The 23,459-nt window shown below is 45.3% G+C and overlaps 1 protein-coding gene across 1 annotated transcript; it reads right to left on the reverse strand.

The window, feature by feature from the left end:
* Nucleotides 1–11,204: 11,204 nt before the first annotated feature.
* LOC113408749 (olfactory receptor 14I1-like) lies at nt 11,205–12,161 on the reverse strand. The gene has a single exon (XM_026662148.1). It carries the CDS (start codon nt 12,159–12,161, stop codon nt 11,205–11,207), a length of 957 nt encoding a protein of 318 aa, XP_026517933.1.
* Between the last annotated feature and the right edge of the window lie 11,298 nt (nt 12,162–23,459).

Consider the following 23,459-nt stretch of genomic DNA (forward strand, 5'->3'; position numbering starts at 1 on the left):
CGGTGCAGCATGACTGATAGCCCTCGGCATCTTCTGGGTGCTTGGCAGAAAATACTGGGCGCTTGGCAGAAAATAGCATACTACGACTGATAGCCATCATCGTCGAGACTGCCCAGGTGCCCATGATTGACAGCCACTGCAGTACGACGATGACTGATACCAGTCGTAATATACCATCTTCTACCAAAAGGCAAGGGGCTGCTGTTGTGTGCAATGCAGCCCCACGTCTGCCAGCACCCAGATCGCCGATGAAGGCTACCAGTCATACTGCACTGTCTACTGCCAAAAGGCAATTAGCTGCTGCTGTGTAGCAATGCAGTACCACGTCTGCCGGCACCCAGAGGACATATGGTGACGGTGAGCTGAGCTGAGCTGAGCTGAGCGGGCTCCATGCTTGGCGTGGTATGTTGTCTGCACAGGTAACCCAGCTAAAAAGGCGCGAATCGATTGTCTGCCGTTGCTCTGACGGAGGGGGAGGTGCCTGACGCCATGTACCCAGAACCCCCCTCGACACTGTTTTGCATCATTCAGGCATTGGGATCTCAACCCAGAATTCCAATGGGCAGCGGAGACTGCGGGAACTGTGGGATAGCTACCCATAGTACAACGCTCCGGAAGTCAACGCTAGCTTCGGTACTGTGGACGCGGTCCGCCGACTTCATGCACTTAGAGCATTTTATGTGGGGACACACACAATCGGCTGTATACAACCGATTTCTATAAAACCGGCTTCTATAAATTCGACCTAATTTCGTAGTGTAGACATACCCTAAGACAGAACCAGCTAGGACCCAATCAAGTCAGTGTATGCGGTCATCTACTGGTTCTTTCAGAAAACATCTGCTGGTTTCTCAACTATTGCACTTTGCAACCATATAGTAGACATAACTGGAAATTCATGAAGGAACTCTTATGACATCTCGTAACCATTATACAATATAGCCAACCCTCCCCTTTCAATTATCCTCTGCTGCCCCAGCCAGTGCCCATTATACTGGTTAGGTGCCTCTTTCCTACGCTATTGTCTTTTGTGCTAACTAATGCCCGTTATACATAATAATACAAATACTAATAATAATAATACCTAGCTCTTATCTTCCCCTGTGTTAGCTGCCTTCCCAAAGCATCAAGTATTAGCCTATATTTCATTTAATTCTAATTGTATTTTTAAACCGTTCCTAACTCTTTGAACTCACATATTATCTAATTGGACGCAGTTGCAGACATACCGTCACCATCATCATTATCATCAATAAAAATACTCATATTTCTTGCATTTATTCAGTTGAGCATCATATTTCTTTATTGTTTTCTAGCGGCAAAAGGCATTTCCAATAGCTCTGTGAATAATTTTCATAATACGTGTGAACCTGGTGAAAGCACACAACAGATAGTTCAGAGAGAAATATGGGCTGTATGAGTAATTCAGGCAAGCAATCATTAAAATGTAAATTAAAGTTTGAAACTTAATTTGAAGCATATGAAACATATTATCCCCCCGTTTATCTTTTTTCAGTGCTAAAACAGAGAGTGACAAAGGAGGTCTTGACATCTTGGAGGTAATTTATGCAATTCACTTTTTTTTAACCTCTAAGGCACAAATTTGATTGAACTGTGGCTTGTTTCTTTGTGACAAGCTCATAGGCGATGCTGAGAGGCATGAAAAAATAAACAAATACACACCTCCCTCAACAAAGTCAGCTACAGCGATGGAAGCAATTTTTCTGTTGCCAAAACTGCGTCTACATTAGGGATGAGGTCCGCACAGCTATGTCAATCAGGGGTGTGTTTTTTTCACATCCTTGACGATGTCGTTATGTCAACTGTGACAGACCCAGACCAGTGGGGTACAGGAGTCTGGTAGAGGGCAAATATACTGGTCACTGGATGAGTAGTTTTCTGTTCCCTGAGTGACCAGAGCAGGGGCTGCACTAGAGTAATCCGGAACCTGCTAGAACCAGTTAAGGCAGGCAGGCTAATTAGGACACCTGGAGCTAATTAAGAAGAAGCTGCTAGAATCAATTAAGGCAGGCTAATCAGGGTACCTGGATTTTAAAAAGGAGCTCACTTCAGTTTGTGGTGCGAGTGTGAGGAGCTGGGAGCAAGAGGCGCAAGGAGCTGAGAGTGAGAGGGTGTGCTGCTGGAGGACTGAGGAGCACAAGCGTTATCAGACACCAGGAGGAAGGTCCTGTGGTGAGAATAAGGAAGGTGTTTGGAGGAGGCCATGGGGAAGTAGCCCAGGGAGTTGTAGCTGTCATGCAGCTGTTACAGGAGGCACTATAGACAGCTGCAGTCCAGGGGCCCTGGGCTGGAACCCGGAGTAGAGGGCGGGCCCGGGTTCCCCCCAAACCTCCCAATTGACCTGGACTATGGGTTCTTCCAGAGGGGAAGGTCTCTGGGCTGTTCCCCAACCCACATGGTGAATCTCTGAGGCAAGAAAATCCGCCAATAAGCGCAGGACCCACCAAGATAGAGGAGGAACTTTGTCACAATATTTTATACTAATAACATTTTATCAAAGTATTAATTAAATGTTAACTTGCTAACTTAAGACCATGGGCAGAGACATTATGTAACCTGTTAACCATTGGGTACTGTGCTATCTTGTCTTGTTGCAAAACCTATCCAGGGGTGTGGAACTGCCTAGCCTGTAACTTTCCCCCGCCCATGGAAAATCTATATATTCTATTGTAATCAATTGATTGACAGTGTCTCTGAGCCTAATAAGTGAGGTGACACTCTGACAGCGCTGTGTGTAATAAACTCCTGTGCTTGACCTCTACACGGTGTGAATTTATGTCCTCCAGTCCTACATTTACATCTTCTCCACGGTGATGAGAATCCCCTCTGAGCAGGGCAGGTACAAAGCCTTCTCCACCCACATCCCACACCTGATTGTTTTTTGTTTATTTATCAGTACAGCATTATTTACATATATGAGGCCCAGGTCGATGTCTTCAACATCTCTGGGCCTGACGGCTGCTGCTCCAGCTCCTCCTCAGCCCCCACAGGGGAGGTAGGTGCTCGTTTACCGATTTTCCCAGTCTATCCATTGAGCAATGAGTCCCTTTTGACTAGGGCTGGGCAGAAAATACATTTTTTTGTCTGTAGAAAATTTTTACTTTATGACAAACAACACCTCCCCCCAACTTTCAGCTAAAAATGTAAATTTCTATTTGGAAATACCACTGCCGTGTCTCATGGGAGTTGCAGTTCATATGACTCGGACCCCCTTTCTCTATGAGACACGCTCCCTGTCTGGACAACATCTGCACCATGGGATTCCTTCTTCTTAAACCACTGTGGTGCATCATGAGAGTCCCATAGCTGCAATCTATCATGGGGGATGTAGTCTGGCTAAGGAGTCCAGCCCATAAAGGAGAATGTGACCACGAGGCAACCAAACTACAGCTCCCATGAGAAACTGAGGAGGTATTTCCAAATACAAAGATTCACTTTTCATCTGAAAGTTGTAAGTTTTTAGGCTACAAAAGTTGGGGGTTGGGGTATTTGTTTTCCAGAGATAGCAGACATTTTTTGCAAAAAGATCCATGTGGTTGAAAACTGAATTTTCCATCAAAAAACAGATTTGACATCAAATTTTCAGCCAGTTATATTTTTGACTGCAGAACAGAGAGACATTGACCCGGTGCTTAATTTGTGCCAAGGCTTGCCAGCGCTGAGCCCCGGCACCTCTGGACTTGCTGTATCAGTTATGAATGTACAAAAATTGCTTGAGCCCCAGCACCTACTTGCTTGAGCCCCGACACCTCTTTCATTACAAATTAAGCACCACATTGACCAGAAGGTTTGGTGCTCCATTTTCTGCCCTCAGCAAGAATAACCATGGGAAGGCATTGGTCCCCTCCCTTATCCATGCAGCCAGAGGAGATTGGGGATTGTGCAAAAAAACCTCTGTAGTTTCTTATTTTACTGATAATCAGACAGGAGCCATGGACCTTGGAGAATGGATTCTCCTGTCACCCACACAAGGGGTTCCTGCAGGGCATGGCTGGCACATTTTGTCAAGAAGCGGGATGTGGGGGAAGTGTATTTATCCACAATCTCTGCTTCTACATGTTCTTTTGAAAAATAGTCTTGAGGTTGGGTTTACCAAATGAGCCTAAGGGATTTAGACACCCAACTCCCATGGTGTTTCAGTGGGAGTTGTGCACTCCTGACTCCTTTAGGCACCATTAAAAATTACAGCTTTCTGCCTCTTGGGCTGCTGATCTGGCTGTTTGACAAAGAAGGAAAACAGAACAGGCAGGGGTGGGGCATGGAAGAAAGTCCTTTGTCCTAAAAAGCAGTGTTATCAGTGTATAGTCTGCAGCCAATAAAACATCTTGTTTCAGTCCTGAGCGTACAACATGCCGCATACAATTTCCTCCATAAGCCCACAGGGCCAAATCCATCCCTGGTGTAACTCCCTGGAATTCAGTGGCCTCACACCAGATAAATTTGGCCAAGTCTCAAGTGGTTTTCTACTGAATCCCCTGCAATGCCCACTGGGGATAATCACAGCTCTGTGCTCCCAGTGGGTGGTGTGCCCAGGGAATTCTTCACGTGGCCTTTGTGCTTTACTTCCTATTGACACGTGAATCCCTGAGGTGTCATTACAGCCTTTACACACTTTGCAGAATTTAAACACAGAGACATGAATGGGAAGAGATTGTGCCTGATAAAGTATGTTGACGAATGATAACACGTTCTGATATAAACCTCTGCTGGGCAACAGAGGAGATGAGGAGTGAAATGTTGAAAAGTGCCTAAAGGCCAAGTGTTAAATTATTAGGTGCCTAAATATTCAGATAGGTACCTAGTGGGATCCTCAAATGTGCCTAACTCCCACTGATTTCATGATTTCCACCCATCTGAGCTGTCACTAATGATCTCCAACTGGGCAGTCTTCTGAAGGACCAGTAAGCCATCTGGACGGTGCAAAGGGGAGTTCAGTCTCCAGGACACATTCATGACCTGCCTCTCCACAGAGTTTGTGCCAACCAGCAATGGGGACATTGTCTGCCCATCCAGCTAGTGGTGGGTTTTGTAGTAACAGGGTAGATCCAGGACCTCAGATCCCAAAGCTCCACTCTCAAATGTTGAGGAATTTGGGATCCCAGTGTGGATTAGAGTCTTGGTTTTGGTCCATCTCTGCTTTTCTGTAATGTGGACATATTCCTGCTAAGGGGAATGTTTCTTCTCTCAGCCTGAGTAAGCCTAGATGCTATATCCCAGCAGTGTCCTAGTCTTGTTCCCATTGGAGTCCATAGGCTCTCCATGTCTTCTGGGGAGAGCTGGTCGGGAATTTTCCACTGGAACAATTTTCCAATGTAAAATTCTCACTCACAAAATCAAAATTTTCCATGAGAATATTGTGGTGTTCAGTGATCCCTCGGTGCTGAAATATCCTGCAAGAGCTCTGCTTTATTCTGTGTCCAGTTCCAGCTGGCTGCACATAGCAACAGAGAGTCTCAATTCTCCTCCCCCCCCCGACTCTCTGTCTGGGAAGTTCAGCCCTTAAAGGCACAGTCTCCAATAGCCCCCCCCCCCAAATTTAAACCTTGAAAAATACAATTGATTTGTAGGCAGAAAGTGAAATTGGCAAGAGCCTTCCAGGTGGGCTGCTGGAGGCTGAGCTCCCTGGCTCTCTGCCTCCGCCCAGCCAGGCAGCCGGGGAGTGTGTGTGTGCCACTGAATGGCGATGTGGCTGTGTGTGTGGGAGTGAGGAGAGCCAATGGGGCTGTATAGAGAACAGGCTACAGTGCAGTGTATTCAGCTGTTCTGCCACAGATGTTCCAGTCCCTGTTGTGGGTCAGGCAGGTGACTTCAGCTCAGGCAGCAGGACCTGCCCCTGTCCAAGGCAGGTGTGAGCGGTCACAGGGATCAGCACAAGGCACGAGGACAGGAGCAGCATAGGGAATGCGAGGAGCCCTGATCCAATATTAATGGAAGGCTGCAGCCCCATAGCTACTCCTGCCCAGCAGCACAAGTGAGATAGAAGAGCTAAGAGTCTCCAGAGCACGGTCCAGGCCAAGGCCAGGTTTAAGCCAATGTGTCCTCAGATACGTCCATTCCCTGCCTTTACCCCTCTGTTATGTTGCACACTTGTGGGTGAGGCAGCTGCGGGTCTGGTGCTTGCTGTGTGGTAGATACACCAGAGATTGTGTGTGAATATGGAGTACAGGCCACATGCACAGGGGAGATCTACAGAAAACGACGGGGACACTTGCTCAATGTGTAGGAAAAATGTGTGTCTTCTCCACACGAATGGGGTTAGCACCTAGGGATCCTGCCTCCAACCACTGAGTTCAGCCCACTCGGCCTTGCTGCTTCTGCATCTTTGCTCTCCCTTCAGTTTGCCGACACTGCAGAAATGCACAGGGCAGAGAAGCCTGGGTCTGAGCTGGGCAGGGCTCCAGGAAGTGAGTCCTGGAAGCCCTCAGAGTACGGACGTTGTCACATCTTCTTCTCCCTGGCAGTGAAATGCAAAGTCAGCTGCACACAGACCAGTTGCAGAGACCAGTGTGTCAGAGTTTCCCCTCGTCCCCTGGTTAAGCCACCCAGCTAAGGGGTGGCAGAGCCCTGTTCAAATCCGGTCTCCTCATCAGGCAGAGGGGAATTGAACTGGGCTCTCCCACATCCCAGGGAGTGCCCTAACCACTGGCTAAAGGTGTAAAGGGAGGCTTCCCCTGGCCTGATTCCTTCTGGCAGGAAATTGCTTAAGGTGCCTAGGCCAGCTGACTCCAGGAGAGGGGCTCCTGGCTGTGGATCTCAACAGGGCCAGCTCCAGGCACCAGCCGGCCAAGCACGTGCTTGGGGCGGCACCTTGGGGCAGGGCAGTGCTCGATTTTTTATTTTTTTATTTTTTTATTTTTGATTCGGCGGCGCGGCACTCGGAGGGGGGGCGGGGCTTCGGGCGGCGCTCGGAGGGGGGCGGGGGCTTCGGGCGGCGTGGTGCTCGGGGGGGCGGGGTCTTGGGTGAGCTACCCTGTTATTTATCTCTGTCGGAAGCTGGAGTGAGCTCCAGCCTGCGTCATTGGAACAGCTGAGTGAATACAGCAAAGTAGTCCCTGTGTGAATAGTAATGTTACTTTTTCAGGGAATTTGATTCAGCTGAGTGCATGGCCCGTGTGAATATTCCACCAATGCAGACAGGAATGTTCATGGACATTTAAGCAATGGAGATGGGATTTTCAAAGGCACAAAAAGGAGTTAGGTGCTGATCTCCCAGTGAAAGTGAATAGAAGTCAGGTGCCTAAATACCTTAAGCCCAGTTGAAAATCTCAGTGCCTCAGGGTGGGCTGGCCCTTTAAGGGGAGATGGGCTCATCCACATCTGTGCCTTGTCATCTGATCCCAGGTGAGGGTTTGGATTGGGGCTGGGTTAAGTCAGTGACCAGGCATGGGAGGGAGCCTGATCCATCAGAGTGAGGGGCACCAGTTGGTAGAACAGACCTAGGGGAGGTCTGTCTGGAGGGGCCATGTGTCTGGGATGGGTCTGGCAGAGCTCCACTGCTCAGACATCTGAGGAGCAGAGAGGGCTGGGCCTGATGCCCTTATTCAAGAGTAAAGGTTAGAAGAATTTCAGGGATCAGGAGACTCCTGCAGGGGATACAAAGGGGACCAAGGGTCAGGGAGGACTTGGGAAGAAGATCTCCAAGGCAGCCGGAGGGGAAGCCCGGCTGGAGGGACCTGCACCCCTGGACAGGAACAGAACCCATCAGAGGGACTTAGGAGCCCAGGAGGGTCATAATGGCCTGGTGAGCCTGGAGAAGGCAGCCCCAAGATTCCAGCTTTTAACTGTTATTCAGTGTTAATAAACCAAACCGCAGAGGAGAGAATAATTCCATTTATACTGGCACTAGAAAAGGTTCAGAAAAGGGCAACTAAAATGATTAGGGGTTTGGAATGGGTCCCATATGAGGAGAGATTTAAGAGGCTAGGACTCTTCAACCTGGAAAAGAGGAGACTAAGGGGGGATATGATAGAGGTATATAAAATCATGAGTGATGTGGAGAAAGTGGATAAGGAAAAGTTATTTACTTATTCCCATAATACAAGAACTAGGGGTCACCAAATGAAATTAATAGGCAGCAGGTTTAAAACAAATTCAAGGAAGTTCTTCTTCACGCAGCGCACAGTCAACTTGTGGAACTCCTTACCCTGAGGAGGTTGTGAAGGCTAGGACTATAACAGTGTTTAAAAGAGAACTGGATAAATTCATGGTGGTTAAGTCCATTAATGGCTGTTAGCCAGGATGGGTAAGGAATGGTGTCCCTAGCCTCTGTTTGTCAGAGGGTGGAGATGGATGGCAGGAGAGAGATCACTTGATCATTGCCTGTTAGGTTCACTCCCTCTGGGGCACCTGGCATTGGCCACTGTCCGTAGACAGGATACTGGGCTAGATGAACCTTTGGTCTGACCCGGTACAGCCATTCTTATGTTCTTATGTTATGTTCCAACGCACCAATTGCAGTGGGATGTTTGACTGGGGAAGGAGAGGAATTGAGGCAGTGACCGGGTGTGAAAGCAGTTTGGGTAAGACCCTGTTACATGCAGCCTTTGGCTCTAACCCGGATCCTAATCTAGCAAAGTGCTTAGGCATGAGTTTAACTTTAAGCTTTCAAGGGACTACTCACCTGGTTAAAGTTAAGCACATGCCGAAGTGGTTTCCTGAACCAGGGCCTTTGTACAGGATATTCAAGGGGGTGGGGGGGGGGTGGGAGGGTTGAATTCATAATCATTAGTGTTCAGCATGGATCCTCCAATGATATAAATTCTCATAGCATTATTGGCTTCAATGGCACTATAACAATTTACACCAGCTGAGAATTGGCCTCTTCATTTTTAAGCTTTCTCATTCTTCAATTTATCCAGTCAAAGAAAAGAAACAGCGTGTTGAAAATGTATCCACATGAAAGAGCTCTAAGTTCACACACCGAGTACATCTGATGAGGTGCTTGTTAATGAGCTGTGGAGTGAGAGAAATATTCATAGACATGCTTTGGTGAATAATGTTTAATAAAGAATACTTACAAGCAAATCATGATCTGGACATAGACAGTCATGGCAGGAAAAGAGGCACAATAATTAGCATAAACTAATTCATAAACAGAAATCTATCATTATGACATAATTAGCTTGTGTATTAGGACAAGGAACGGTCCCATCACTCTGTCTGTCTAATCACATACTCTTCTTTTATCTATCATATAAAACGTAGTCTACACAACAATCTACAGAGAAGGAATAATAAATCAACCAAATTCTGAGCTCCTTTCTCAGCTTGTGAGCAAATCGACATGGGATACTGATGGAATGCCAGATCAGTGCAAGCGACGGCACTTTTCCATTTACATCAAGGTTAGAACAAAATGACCCCAGACAAGTAACTTACACCAGTGTTTATGTTACCACTGAATTGAGCCCAGAGACATTGAGCCAGAACCTCATCAGTATTTAACCCTTGATGTCAATGGAGCTACTCTTCATTGGCACAGGTGTAGCTGAGATGGGAATCTCACCCTTACATCTCTGTCTCATTCGCTTTCTCCAGGCTGCCTTTAGCAACATTTGGATCCCTGTGTATATTGGCTGCTGGCCAAGTCCTGACCCCTTTGAAGTGAGTGGCTTTAGCCCAGTGACTTCAATGGGATCCAAATATGGCCTCATTATCCAGAGTCAGTTCTTCTGTAGGAAACACTGGAATAAGTTTCTCTTCAAAAGGGCCTTCCCACCATAGCAAGAATGACACAGATGTTATTTATTTATTTACATTTACATTAATAAAAAAAGAAGCCTATCTCAGGCTCTAGGCATGTTAAAATTAGTCATTTCAACAGGAACTCAATCATCCAGATAGCTACAGAAACTCTTTTCCATCCCTTCATCTTTGTGGGAAGCAAACCTTCAGCTCTCTCAGAAAACCCAGACAAAGAGATTACACATTGCCCTCCTGAATACATGACAAATTACTGAAACCCCCAATCATCCCCCCCCAAAGAAAACAAACCAAAATCCTAAAACCAAATTGACCAACTGATAAAACAAAACAATAGCCAGACGAGCTAGCCGTTACAATCTGGCCCGGTACCCAGTTGTACAGTCACGCATCTCATGAAAGTGGACCCAATCACTGGGTGCCATGTACTTCCAAGGTAACTGCATATGGGTAGAGTCTCGTCATTGTTTCTAGCTCTGGGGCTCTAGGAACCATTCCCCAGCTCAGACCTCTGATCTAATGCCCTTCCTTTGGCAGTGGGAGGCCACTGTCCAGCTGCCTTAGAGCTCAAAACCAGTGTCTGAGTTTCCCCAAGCCCCCAGGTCACTTACACACACTCTGCCAGAGCTTCACCTAGACTATGATCACGCTGGGATCCTGGTTGAACCCCTTTAAGAAGAATGTGACAGGAAGGCGAGAAACACAGGTTTAGTCTTTCCTATGTGTGGGCATGGTCAGCCCCTCTCTGCACAGAACAGAACAGCACTGTTCAGTAGGTCCCCGTCTCTGTGCCAGGGGTTCAAACTGTGAAGTTCCATCTCCGACATTCATGCCTGTGGGCCCCCTGTATAGAAAAATTGTTTTTCCCAGAGGGTGGGCAAGTAGTCGAAGGACAAGAAAACTCGATGGCCCCAGACTCTAGACTTGATGGCTCTCAATGAGGTCCTCCAAGGAGGTATCAAACACCTTTCCCAGGCAGGACAGCTGTCTGGAAAGCAGCACAACAGGCTGCCATCGAGCCAGGCCAGACTTGTGCTGTCACCGTGCCAATATTTCTACACATACTACAACAGAGTTCACAGTTTGACACCATCATACCCCACTCTGTTACACAAGCAAACAATTAGTCAAAAGCTATGGCACTCCAAGAAAAGTTTATGCCCTTCCCCCCCCCCAAAGACACAGAGACTTCATGAGGTCCACTGGGGACTTGATTATGGCTATTCATTTGAGGTGGAAGGTGCTCGGATAGTGTGGTGATGGGTGGCAGTAGAAAAAACATGATAGATAGATAGGTAGAGTCTCATCTTATTTACACTGGGGTAAATCTACAGTAACTCCACTGACTTAAGTGGTGTTTGTCTGCATTTTTACCTGTCTAAATACACCTTTCTGCATAAGCAAATGGCAAAGTATGTTCTCATAGAGACAATAATGTCATCAGAGGGTTACATTTATAAAGAAACAGGACGAAATCACAATCAAAGTGAAAACATGGACAGTTTATTTTTGGTGAATAACCTCCACGCAATCAGTTTCCTCAATGCAGCTTTGATCTCCTTGTTCCTTATGCTGTAGATGATCGGATTCATCACTGCTGGCAGCACGGAATAGAGAACAGCCATCACGAGATCCAGACCTGAAGTTGAGCTGGAGGTGGGATGACTGTAGGCAAAGTTAGCAGTGCAAAAGAACAAGGACACCACGGTGAGGTGAGGGAGGCAGGTGGAGAAGGCTTTATGCCGGCCCTGCTCAGAGGGGATTCTCAGCACCATGGTAAAGATGTGAACATATGACACAATTATTAAAACAAAGCAGCTTGAGGCTAAGCACACACTAAAGGCAACAGCCCCAGTTTCACTGAGGTATGTGTCCGAGCAGGCGAGCTTGAGGAGCCGGGGGATTTCACAGAAGAACTGATTCACCATATTGCCTCCACAGAAGGTTATTGCAAACGTGATCCCAGTGTGGAGTGCAGAGTAGAGAAAAACACTGATCCAGACACCAGCTGCCATTTGGATACAAGCTCTTCTGTTCATCACTCTCTCATAGTGCAGGGGTTGGTAGATGGCGATGTATCGGTCATACGCCATGACAGTCAATAAAGCAAGATCCGCTGAAACAAAAAAGACAAAGAGAAAAACTTGGGCAACACATCCAGAATAAGAAATTGACCTGATGTTCATGAGGGAATTGGCCATGGATTTGGGGACAGTGACAGAGATGGAGCCGATGTCTAGGATGGACAAATTCATCAGGAAGAAGAACATGGGGGTGTGAAGATGGTGGTCGAGGAGAACAACTGTGATGATGAGAAGATTCCCCACCAGGGCTGCCAGGTAAATCACTAGAAACACCATGAAGTTTAAAATCTGCAGCTCCCGGATGTCAGAGAATTCCAGGAGAAGGAACTCAGTCACGGTGGTTCGGTTGGACATTTTCTTCCTCAGTATATCATGTGATGGCTGTGGAGGGAAGGAGAAGGGCAATGGTAAGGATTAGAGTGACAGAGGAATTGATCCTGATTCTCTCTCTGTAATATCTCAAAATGTGAATGTCAAGGGTTCACAGCACTCGTCACTTCCATTGATGAGGAGTCACGAGTGCTCCTCACCCATCAGCCAGAGCACTAATCAGGTGCATTAACACATTAGTGAAAACTGGATTATTTCACTAAAAGTCAATGGAGCAGGGTCAGTTTACACCATCTGAGGATCTGGCCCTAGATAAAATGCAGTATAAAGGATGGAAAAAAGTACAATCCAAATCCAACAATTCTAGCCAAGATGGTTCCCTATTGTGACAAACAGCAACCCCACAACTTGGGCATGAAACTAACATACTAAAATGACAACACAACCTGATTCCCACTTTCCAGAGAAATACGACATTGACTCACCCAGCTTCCTACGTGGCAGCTCATCTGTGATGATTCCTCCACATAGATGGCCTTCTACCTATTTAGAGATTGATTCATGGCAGCAATTCTAGCTGCACTTCCATCTCTGTGTGATGATGGGATAGGAGCGTCGCTCAGTTTCTCCTAGGTTGTACTGTTTCCCTCTGTGACTTTATGTCTGTCCTGTGCAGGTCAGTGGCAGTCACAAGACTTAGATTATGTTCTTGTTTCTGCCACTGACCTGCCGGGTGACCTTGGGCCAGTCACTTCCCCTCCCTGTGCCTCTGTTTCCCCTCCCTCCCTTTCTCTGCCTTGTCCATTAGGACTGGAAGCTTTTAGGGTGGTGGACTGTGTCGTACTATGTGTATGTTCTGTGCACCTCTCAACAGCACTGCCATTTAAGTGGCAGTAATATAGAACAGAGGAAATGGTGCTAGAGCAGGCGATCTGGGTTCTAATCCTATTGACCTTCTGTCTGTCCTTGAGCAGGGTCAAGATAGAAAGGTTTTGTCTGGGGGCGTCAACTCTGTCTTTTAGCATCATGGTGCTTAAAATATATTCTGTGGGCTATCAACTTTGCTTTACTCAGTTTAACCATCCTGGAGCTATCCCTTTGAAACAGTTGTAATAGAGCGAATGGGTTTGAAATTGTGGTCTTAGTGGAAAAAATTAATGTTCCCTACCCTGGTACAAAGCTAAGTTTCCAATTCTAGGTAGACAGACATTTTCTGCTTTAATTATTTTAAAGGCAAATTGGGTTTTCAATTGAACACTTTTTCATGGAAAGTCTCTGCTATCCTCGATATATATTTTGTTTTTCCAAGGACAGCAGAGGCTATTTCTTTTCCCAGTTTTCAACAGCTTTTAGTTAAAATTGTATTCTTCTCAGTTGCCACAATGAAACATGATTGGATTTTCACAACTTCTATGAACAATCCATTTTTGCTGCTGAAATATAAACAAAAAAAAGTCTGACTGGTGCAGGTATTTGATTAAATTGATAGTAAAACTCTTCATGAGTTCCAATTGTCATGCATATTTATGTTCTCACATGTGCCCTGTATATCAATACTCTAACGTATTTAATTGAAATAGGAAACTTACTGTGCTGGTCTTTGTAGAATTTTTCCCAACTTGTGATGCATTTGATCTTCCTCTGCTAGAGAGATAATGTCCAAATAATCCTATCTGTCTATCATGCCCCCATCACTATATTATCCAGAAACTGTTTCCTGACTTGCTGGGTCCCTCTGCAGTTCCTAGCAAATAGGGATCCACTCCACGGATATGTGCTCTCTGCTGCCCTCTTTGGGCAGGGTTGTCTGAGAGGTGATGGACTAAATGGGATCGGAGACTGAAAGCCCCTCCCAGCTCTAGAGCTGATCCTGGTTTGTGTAGGCACCAGACATGGTCACAACCTAGGATGTCCCTGTTCTGGGGCTAAATAGCTGAATCCGGTCTCCAGGGTTCTGAACGCAGCTCTGATCTCACCTCTGAAGCAAACCACCCTGACAACCTGCACTAGCTGAACCTAACCTCAGGGAACAGCACCCTCCCTGGATCTCACACAATGGCAGCATCCCTGGAAGGACCCTGGGCTAAAAATAAGGGAGGGCTGAGACTCAAAGGGTGTCCCAAAGGGGTTGCAGAATCAAATATATATTTATAGCACAGACATGTGACCTACAATCGCTAAGAGACTAGTGGCACCAGAAGCTCAGCAGGCCTGAAATAGCCTGTTTCTTCATTAACTCCACATAGTTACCTCTGAGTAAGCAGAGATTTCCCCCCCCCCCCTTCTCCTGCATTGCATCAGCAGTTCTTGAGTACAGCCACTAGGGGAACCCACAGCTCTGGCTGGCTGGGCTGATTGAATTAGGCCATTAAGAGGTACCAAAAGCAAACACTAAAAACTAAGAACCACGTCCACACTCGTGTAGCTAGGGCTATTTTTGCCAACTGGGGATCTGGCTCTTTGATTTCAATGGAGCAATGGCTGATTTACACCAGCTGGGGATCTAGCCTGTTACATAGTTTCGAATCCATATTCTTTGCCTGTGAGTTTAAACCAAAGATGAGAGAACAATTCTGAACCCGTTTGCACTTCCTTAGTTCTTTGTTCCATGGGATTAATTGCAAGTGTGTAACTTTTAATGGTAAGGAGCGATTCATTCCCACTACGGACAGAACTTCGGAGGAATTCACTGGTGCTAAGATTTTCTATGTCTGAGCTTTCACTTCTATTGGGATGAATGGCCCAACCTTCTTTCTTTCTTTCTTTCTTTCTTTCTTTCTTTCTTAGCAATTACATTTTTTTCTTACTGCAGGCAAGACTATAATAGAAGGCTCATTATGCTGTAGGTGAAATGCTGCATGGCATTTTGATAATGTTTAATTCACACTGGTTGTGGGTATGTCAGAGAGACTGAACAAATATGAAGGGCCAGATCCCCAGCTGGTGTAAATTGGCATAGTGCTATGGAGCTGTGCCAGTTTACGTGAGTTGAATGTCTATACTGTGGTGCCTAGTTTGATGCTTATTCCTCTATCAGTGTTCTTATTGTTTAACAGCACAATCCCATTTTAATGCTCATGGAATATTCTGAGGTCATGGTTAATAGACAGAAATCTGAGAGATGGGTACTCAGCCAGTAAATGAACTAAGAAATATTATAATATAGTTAAAGTTGCGTTGTGACTACCATTTAAAAGTCGGCTTTCTAAGGCCTCTAACGTTGACATGCTTAGTCAGATTCCTTTGAAAATTGGCGTGCTTCCGGAGGGTGCAGGATAGGACTAGTAAACTGAATTAGGAGTCATTTGAGCTAAGGGTTATGGAGATAAAAAGGGTTTTTCTAGGTGGGTTTTTTTTGTGCAGTGCTAGAGCTCAAACTATTGATGTGATGAGAGTCAAAAATGTCTCAGTTTGTCAAGTTTATTCACTCTATCTTTGGGGGACCCAAACTGTATTTAACACAATGTTCACTTTTTACAGTCTGCATGCACCAGTACAGAGAAACAGCCGGAGACTTCCCATTCCAGCCATTTTATATGCTTTGAAGTTTAAACCTTGTAAATGCTCTAAAATCTGGTCACTCAGATTGCTTTGAAGTTTGGTGTGCCTCCAGGGGGCATGGGATAGTGATAGTGATCCAAATCTGGGGTCATTGGGCCAAGGGTTTTCTGAGTTACAGACCCCCAAAACAGTTTCCTGTTGCTTCCTTATCCGTAAGAAAGGGAGAGGTTCTAAGGAGTGGATGAATCACAGACCTCATTGAGATTGATGGCTGGGCAGTGTCCACGCACCAAAGCTCACAGTATGGAGGGAAGGAAGGGCTCCCCCATGGAGGGGCCATGGACTGTCCTCTGGGAGGAAGGGGCCCTCCCTGCCATTCTACTATGTCCCCAGCTTGTTCTCATCTCTTCTCACTGCACCCTGATCTCTGCAGCTCTGTCAAGCCAAGGGAGCTGGCCAGAGGCACTGAGCAGTCAGATGGTGATATACCTGACTATGGCTGTTCCCCTTCCTTCTCTTAGCAGGTTGAGGTTTTGGCTCCTCACTGAAGGCCAGGTTTACAGAGGTGTTGAGGGAGCGCAGACAGCACTGACTGGAACTGGAGTTTTGGTGGCTGTGGCATCTCTGCAATTCAGGCCCTTAGTCCATCCTGCTCATGGAGTTGAATTCACTTCTAGCCACGGCACCTGCTCTGACTCATTCGCCTTGCGGCTTCCTGGACATCGAATGGCGATGGTACGGGAATGACTTTCCGGGGCCTAGAGGTGAGAGGCCCTGGGTTCCACCCCCAATCTCCTGAGCCTAATCCGGCCTCTCACCTTGTCCCCATCAGCTAGGCAGCTTCCCCCAGGATGGAGAAGGCTGGGACCAGCCCAGCCTGGCTGACGGACAGCAGGGGGCTGTAGATTGCCAGCAGCACCACCTGCAGGAAGGATCTTCTCTGCTCCTCAGAGACTCTCCAAAGACCTAAAAGCAACAGGGCACGAGCCTTTGGCAGATTGCACAGAACCAGACTCCAAATCCTGGGGCTGGGATGGTATCGCCCTATAGTGGCCCCGGTGGAGGTCTCAGGTCCCAATCTCCGCCCCATTGATGTTACCCCCAGCCTTTTGCAGGGTGTAGTAATGCACCCCAGGGTAGGATCTCACTGTATCCCTGATCCAATGCCCAAGACAGGGCTGTTCTGCTTCCTGACTCCCGATGGTGCTGGGAAACCCCCACACCCTCTCTGTGCTCCCACAGGGGGCTGGGACTCCAGCTGGTATCTGGTCAGGCAATAGCTGGGAATGTCCTTCCCCACTCACTGACCCAGCAGCTCCCTTCTCAGACACTCGGAGATCAGCCAGGGAAACAGTGGCCGGATCCCTTGAGGCACAATCCTGCATTGACTCACCCACCCAGGGGCTCCCCTTTGTGCCATGTAGCGATGGATCCCTGTAACACACACAAGCCATGGCCATTAGTGAGGCTTCAACACAGGCACCTCACATTCTGTTAAGCACCAACCACAGGGCACCAGACTGCCTTGGGGAGCAAGAACCTCTAACCCCTGTGAAACCCAGGAGATGGCCCTGAGAAGAGCCACTGGCTCCTCCCTAGGGAGACCCAGAGATAAAGGAGGGCCCTTGGGGAATCAACCCTTCTCTCCCATGGGCACAGATTATTGGAGAGAGGCAGGGAATTGTCCTGAACCCCCTCTTCACCCCAGGGAACTGCAGACGTGGGCAGGGATTCTGAACCCCTGAATGATGAACAGCATGTCAGGAAGGAGACAGGTCAGCCGTGACTGACCACCTATCACCACAACCTCTGATCTAGTGAGACAATTACGGGACATAACGCAAAGGACATGGACAGAAACCTGAGAGCAGCAAAAGTCCTTCTACAGCTCTAAAATCAGGGAGCCTCATACTCCCACAGGTCTCTGAGTCTCAGCCCCATGGGGAGGGGAAGGGGCTCATTTTTGCAGAACATTCACATGCCAATGGACCATGACCTGCCTCCTTCTCCCACAGCACATCAGCTTAGATCATTAGCAATACATATGAAATTAATAAAAAGGCTTTTTTCCCTGTGTGATGAAGTTAATAAAACATGCCTCTTTACATTCAAACTAAACTTTAAAATATCCTTCTATAATTTCAGGATGTGTCTGCAAACGTAATTGGTCACTGCAGGAAACTGGAGTCTCAGAAACAATATCCAAGCACACGGTTCTGCCACTTGAGCTCAACCAAACAGATTCCTCAGGTGGTAGCAGTTGTAGGCACTTATCCTCTTTGTGTCCATGTGGCCAAGGAAATCGCGGCATGAGAGTCACCTTGCAGAGTTCCTTCTATTGCTGCCCACTCATGCCACAGGCAAATTAATATTTATTGGGGCCTTGGGCACAAAGACCATTAGGGGCCCCAAGCCCACCCCTTGCCACAGGGCCCTACCCTCTGCTCCTCCCCTTCCCCCTGCTCCTCCCATTCCCATCTCAGCTACACCTGTGCCAATGAAGAGTAGCTCCATTGACATCAAGGGTTTAATACTGATGAGGTTCTGGCCCAATGCCTCTGGGCTCAATTCAGTGGTAACATAAACACTGGTGTAAGTTACTTGTCTGGGGTCATTTTGTTCTGACCTTGGTGTAAATGGAAAAGTGCCATCACTTGCACTGATCTGGCATTCCATGCAGCATCCCGTGTCAATCTACTCACATCAAGGCTGAAAAAGGATTTCAGAATTTGGTTGATTCTTTTTTTTATTTATTATTCCTTCTCTGTGCATCGTTGTGTACACTGCTGCATATAGGGTCGATAAAAGCTGGGTATGAGATTAGGTAGACCATGCCTTGTCCTAACACACAACCTAATTGTGTCATAATGATAGATTTCTGTTTGATTGTGAACTACAGTAATAGATAGATAGATAGATAAATAGATAGATAGATAGATTACGCAAATTATTGATCCTCTTTTCCTGCCATGACTATGTCCAGATCATAATTTTCTTATAAGTATTCATTATTAAACATTATTTTCCAAAGCATGTCTATGAATATTTCTTATCCCATAACTCCATTACAATCAGCTCATCATATTTACTCGGTGTATAAACTTAAAACTCTTTCAAGTGGATATATTTTCAACACTGTGTTTTCTTTGATTGGATAAATTGAAGTATTACTGTAAAAATGAAGGGGCCAATCCTCAGCTGGTGTAAATTGTTATAGCTCCATTGAAGTCAATAGCACTATGAGAATTCATATCATGAGAGGATCCACTGTGAACACTCATGATTATGATTTCAAACCCCACTACCCTTGAATATTCTCTACAAAGGCCCTGGTTCAGGAAACCACTTTGGTATATGCTTAACTTTAATCACATGAGTAGTCTCTTAAAAGCTTAAAGTTAAACTCATGCTTAGACACTTTTCTGGATTAGGGTCTGGGTTAGGGTTAGCAGTAAAGTCAAAGGCTACATATAAAAGGGTCTTACCCAAACTGCTGTCACATCCAGCCACTGCATCAGTTCCTCTCCTTCCCCATCCAAAGTCCCACTGCAATTGGTGTGTTGGAATTACTGTTCCCTCTAAGATTTGGTTTATTAACAGAGAAGAACAATTGAAAGCCAGAATCTCCAGGCTGCCTTCTCCAGGCTCACAAGGCCATTATGTCCCTTGTGGGCTCCTAATTCCCTCTGGCAGGTTCTGTTCCTGCCCAGCAGTGCAGGTCGCTCAAGCCAGGCCTCCCCTCTGGCTGCTGTGGAGAGCTGCTTCCCAAGTCCACTCTGACCCTGGGTCCTCTCTGGTTCCCCTGCAGGAGGCTCCTGATCCCTAAAATTCTTCTACCCTTTGCCCCCTCCCATGCCTGGTCACTGACCCAACCCAGCCCCAAGCCCAAACCCATCACCTGGGATCAGATAACAGGACACAGGTATGAATGAGCCCATCTTCCCTTAAAGGGCCAGTCCACCCTGAAACACTGTGATTTTCAACGGGGCCTAAGGTATTGAGACACCTGACTTCTATTGACGTTCACTGGGAATTCTGCACCTTACTCCCTTTGGCACCTTTGAAAATCCCATCCCTGTTGCTTAAATGTCCATGCACATTCCTGTCTTCAGTGCTGGAATATTCACACAGGGGCCAAGACCTCAGCTGAATCAAATTCCCTGCAAAAGTAACATTACTATTCATACAGGGATGATTTTGCTATATTCACTCAGTTCCAATGATACAAGGCGGAGCTCACTCCAGCTTATGGCAGAGATAAATAACAGGGTAGCTCACAAGTAGAGCTGGTTAGAAATTTTCTGAGGAAACAGAGTTTTGTCCAATATTGCTGATTCATAGAACCCAGAGATTCACGGAAACATCTCAGGTTCCACGAACTTTCAATGAAGGAAAGGCAGACTGGCAATGAAGCCCTGCCTCCCATGGTACATGGCTCCGGGGCAGCCTTCCTTGCCAGGGCTTCCAGTCTCCTTGATGGATTTGTACCCAGGATATGTGTCCCCACCACACAAACATCAATATTACTGGCAATATATTTGCACCCTTGTGCTCTATTACTCTAGCAAGGTCCAGGGGCATGGAGAAGAGGATATCCTGACATCTACATAAGGGGTCGCTCCTGCACAGGGTAGAGGCACATGTCCAGGGAATGGTGAGTGGAGGAAGATTGCACAGATGCTACCTGGACTTCTATGTGTTCTATTGAACAATGTCAGACTTCAGACCGATATGCTAATGATCTGACCATTTAGGGTTAGTGTGACACCAAAAAAAAAAAAAAAAGAGATAAGGGGACAAGACAAATTTCTGTACATTAAGGCTGCTATAATCAAAGGGGTCTAAGGAGTTAGGTGCCTCTCTCCCCTTGTACAGTCAATGGGAGTTGAGCACCTAATTCTCTTAAGTCATTCTGAAAATCCCTGTCCTAGCTCACAGTCTGGAGCAAGAGTCCCCTGTATTGTTGCAGATTCTGCAGTACAAACTGTCCCTTGTTCCTGCTCTAATTGCACAGGATGCTGCCGAGTCAGGTACAGGTCCCTCCATAGGGCCAAGACCATTCTAGTGCCTTTCCATAGAAATCAGATTTGTACCCAGGATATATTTGGCCCATGCTGTTGAGCTGTTTTCCACTCACTCCTCTGGTAATGACCACTGGGGATAATCACAGATCTGTGACCGTTATGAGGGTTTCCTAGGGGATTCCCCACTCGGTCTGATCACTTTGGTTGCTATCAGTACCTGAATCCCTGGGCTTATGTTATATCCCTTGCACACCATGCAGAAGCTTAATGGTGTGGCAAGGCCTGGGAATAGATTGTGCCTCAATCAGCATCTTTAGAGAGCAGGACAGTCCCTGGCCTTAGCCCCTACTGGACATTTGAAAAGACAAAAGATACAAGTGCATTTCCTTGTAGCTAAAAGTTACACTTTTCTCCACCCATCCTCTTTTTTTTTTCTTTTTTTTTTAATAAATTTAACTCTTTGCAAATCCAGATGTGGAAGATGGAGGTGAGGAGTTGGGAGAGAGAATGAACCCTTTAGCATAAATGGTAAGATCTGCTGTCTGGAAATCAACACTGGAAAAAAAAAAACAGAAAAACAAAATACTTAATTTATAAAAGCAGGTGTAGACAAAGAGGAAAAATAAGGTTACAAAACTTTCCTTTTAAACCTTCACAAACCAAATCATTGAATAAGTTCAGTGAAATTAATAATTTAACCCTTTAGGAATCCAAATGTCAAATTTGTAATATGATTTTTTTAACACAACAAAATGTTAACTTTGTTTTTAATCCTCGACTCTTGCCCTTCTATATATAGCAGTAATCATTAGGGGAAAGTGAAGTATATTGCCTTAAGTTAATTAAATTAATACAATTAAGGGGGGCAAATAAATTACTATGAATTCTAATTATTTTTTGGGGAGTATTTAAATGGAAAGTTAACAGATAACCTGCCTAATCAATCATTTAATCCTTTTTATTTAACTTTTGTTTCCTGGCAAGTACTGTCCTAATGGATTTAAGTTTCAATGTCTTATCTTTTATGGCCAAATATAACAATTGTGGTGCCACATTCATCTTAATTGTAAGATGTCATATATATGCTATATGTTTGTGTGTCACGTGACTATTTTTGTCTTATTTGGTTTTGTTGTAAGAGCAAACATTTATTTTGTGAGCATTATTATAGAAAAGAAAAAAAAACAATGTTGCTTTTCACTAGTGGTACCATACTATTTTTAATTATCAGTTTCGCAAATTATCATAACGTCAATTAAATTATTCTGCAAAATTATTTTTTAACTGTATTGGTTATTGCAACTGATGTTTTGTACAAAACTGTTAATAACCTGTAATGGAAGTTTAATTGTTATAACAAGCAAATTAATTCAAAAACTTGGGTAATTCCTGTAACTATCCCTCTCACAAGACAGAAAGTCAAAGGGGAAAGTAAACTTTTTTGCATAAAGATCACCTATGCATAAAAGTGGGTTACTGGAAATAAGAGTTATATTGATAAAATTCATTATGCTAACAACTTCAAGCTGTTCAAAAGAGAATTTTCCTCCCGGCAGAAGGAGAAGTCACAGAAGGCAACATGTTACCAGGGCCACTCCTATGGATCTGCTTCCAGTAGGTAGTGAAGGAGGGTCACATCTCAACATCCATAAAACTGCAGTAGTGGGGACCTTCTGAAACAATGCGTTGCAACCAGTAACATGTGACCTCACCAGAATCCGCAACTTCTTTGTGATATATTTTATCTGAACAAAATCTTCTGTATATTTTTTTGTATGGAAACTTGATAGTAATGGAACAACTAATAATGTGATACACAATGCAACTGAAAGTACAAATAACAATCAGGTGTATGGTTTTGCCAACAGCATTTCCTTGTTAATTTAGAACTTAACAAAGGAAGATCAGGTGTTTTATAAATAAGTATTGATCTCCTCCCCAAAGAAAGAGAGACCCAAAGGGAACCGTGTACCAGAAACAAAGAAAAAATTACTCTATGGGTTGTAGATTCACTCACAGTGATCACCACAGTGACAACTGCAGAACCCATTGCCTGTACAGAATCTGAAGTAGGACCAAAGATGGACTCACTGCTACTCCGATGCCTGGGCCTTTGATTAATAATGTACAGGTTATGCAAATATCTGGGGTTTAAAATTTGTTACATTAGAATATGGCAGAGATTGGTTTTTGTAATGATACTAGTGTGTCCAGGTTGTACATGTTGGTTTGATTTCAGAGATTAGCTGCATATCATAGTAAAATATGAGGTACTATAAGGGGTCAGGAAGCTCCTCTGGCATTCAGAACATGGGGGTTACAAAGCCTAAACAAAATTATAAGATCTATTTTGGGCCTTTTCAAATCATGTAAGTCAATTTGGAACAGGGCACCCTAAGAGAATATCAAAAGACAGATCAGCTATTTCAGTTATAAAGAGGCTGATACAGTACTTAACTCAATACCGATGGAACAGATGGGCTAGCCCAGGAAATAATTAATGTTAATAGGGCAAAGTGGAAAGATAAATACAGGGGTAAGGAAATATTCTCTACTGCTTATAGCAGGTATATATTACAAGCTGTGGACGAGATACTAAAGGATCTTAAGGAATACAGACTCCCTAGATTAATTAAAGACAAATATATGCCCAAGTGGTATTGTCCTAAATGTACCCAGGAAAATCAGACTATAAATTGGGCATGTATTTGGACACGTGAACTAATTCTGTTTAATACCATCAGGAACTCTGGGTCAGTAATGCCACATCTGAATGAGGATACCTGTAAAATTAATT

The sequence above is a fragment of the Terrapene carolina genome, unplaced genomic scaffold (genome assembly GCF_002925995.2).
Source record: "Terrapene carolina triunguis isolate 2854851 unplaced genomic scaffold, T_m_triunguis-2.0 Scaffold23511, whole genome shotgun sequence".
Classification (NCBI taxonomy): domain Eukaryota; kingdom Metazoa; phylum Chordata; order Testudines; family Emydidae; genus Terrapene; species Terrapene triunguis.

What these genes read in the sequence shown, in the direction of transcription:
- LOC113408749 (XM_026662148.1), bottom strand. Translation starts at nt 12,161, where the DNA reads ATGTCCAACCGAACCACCGTGACTGAGTTCCTTCTCCTGGAATTCTCT.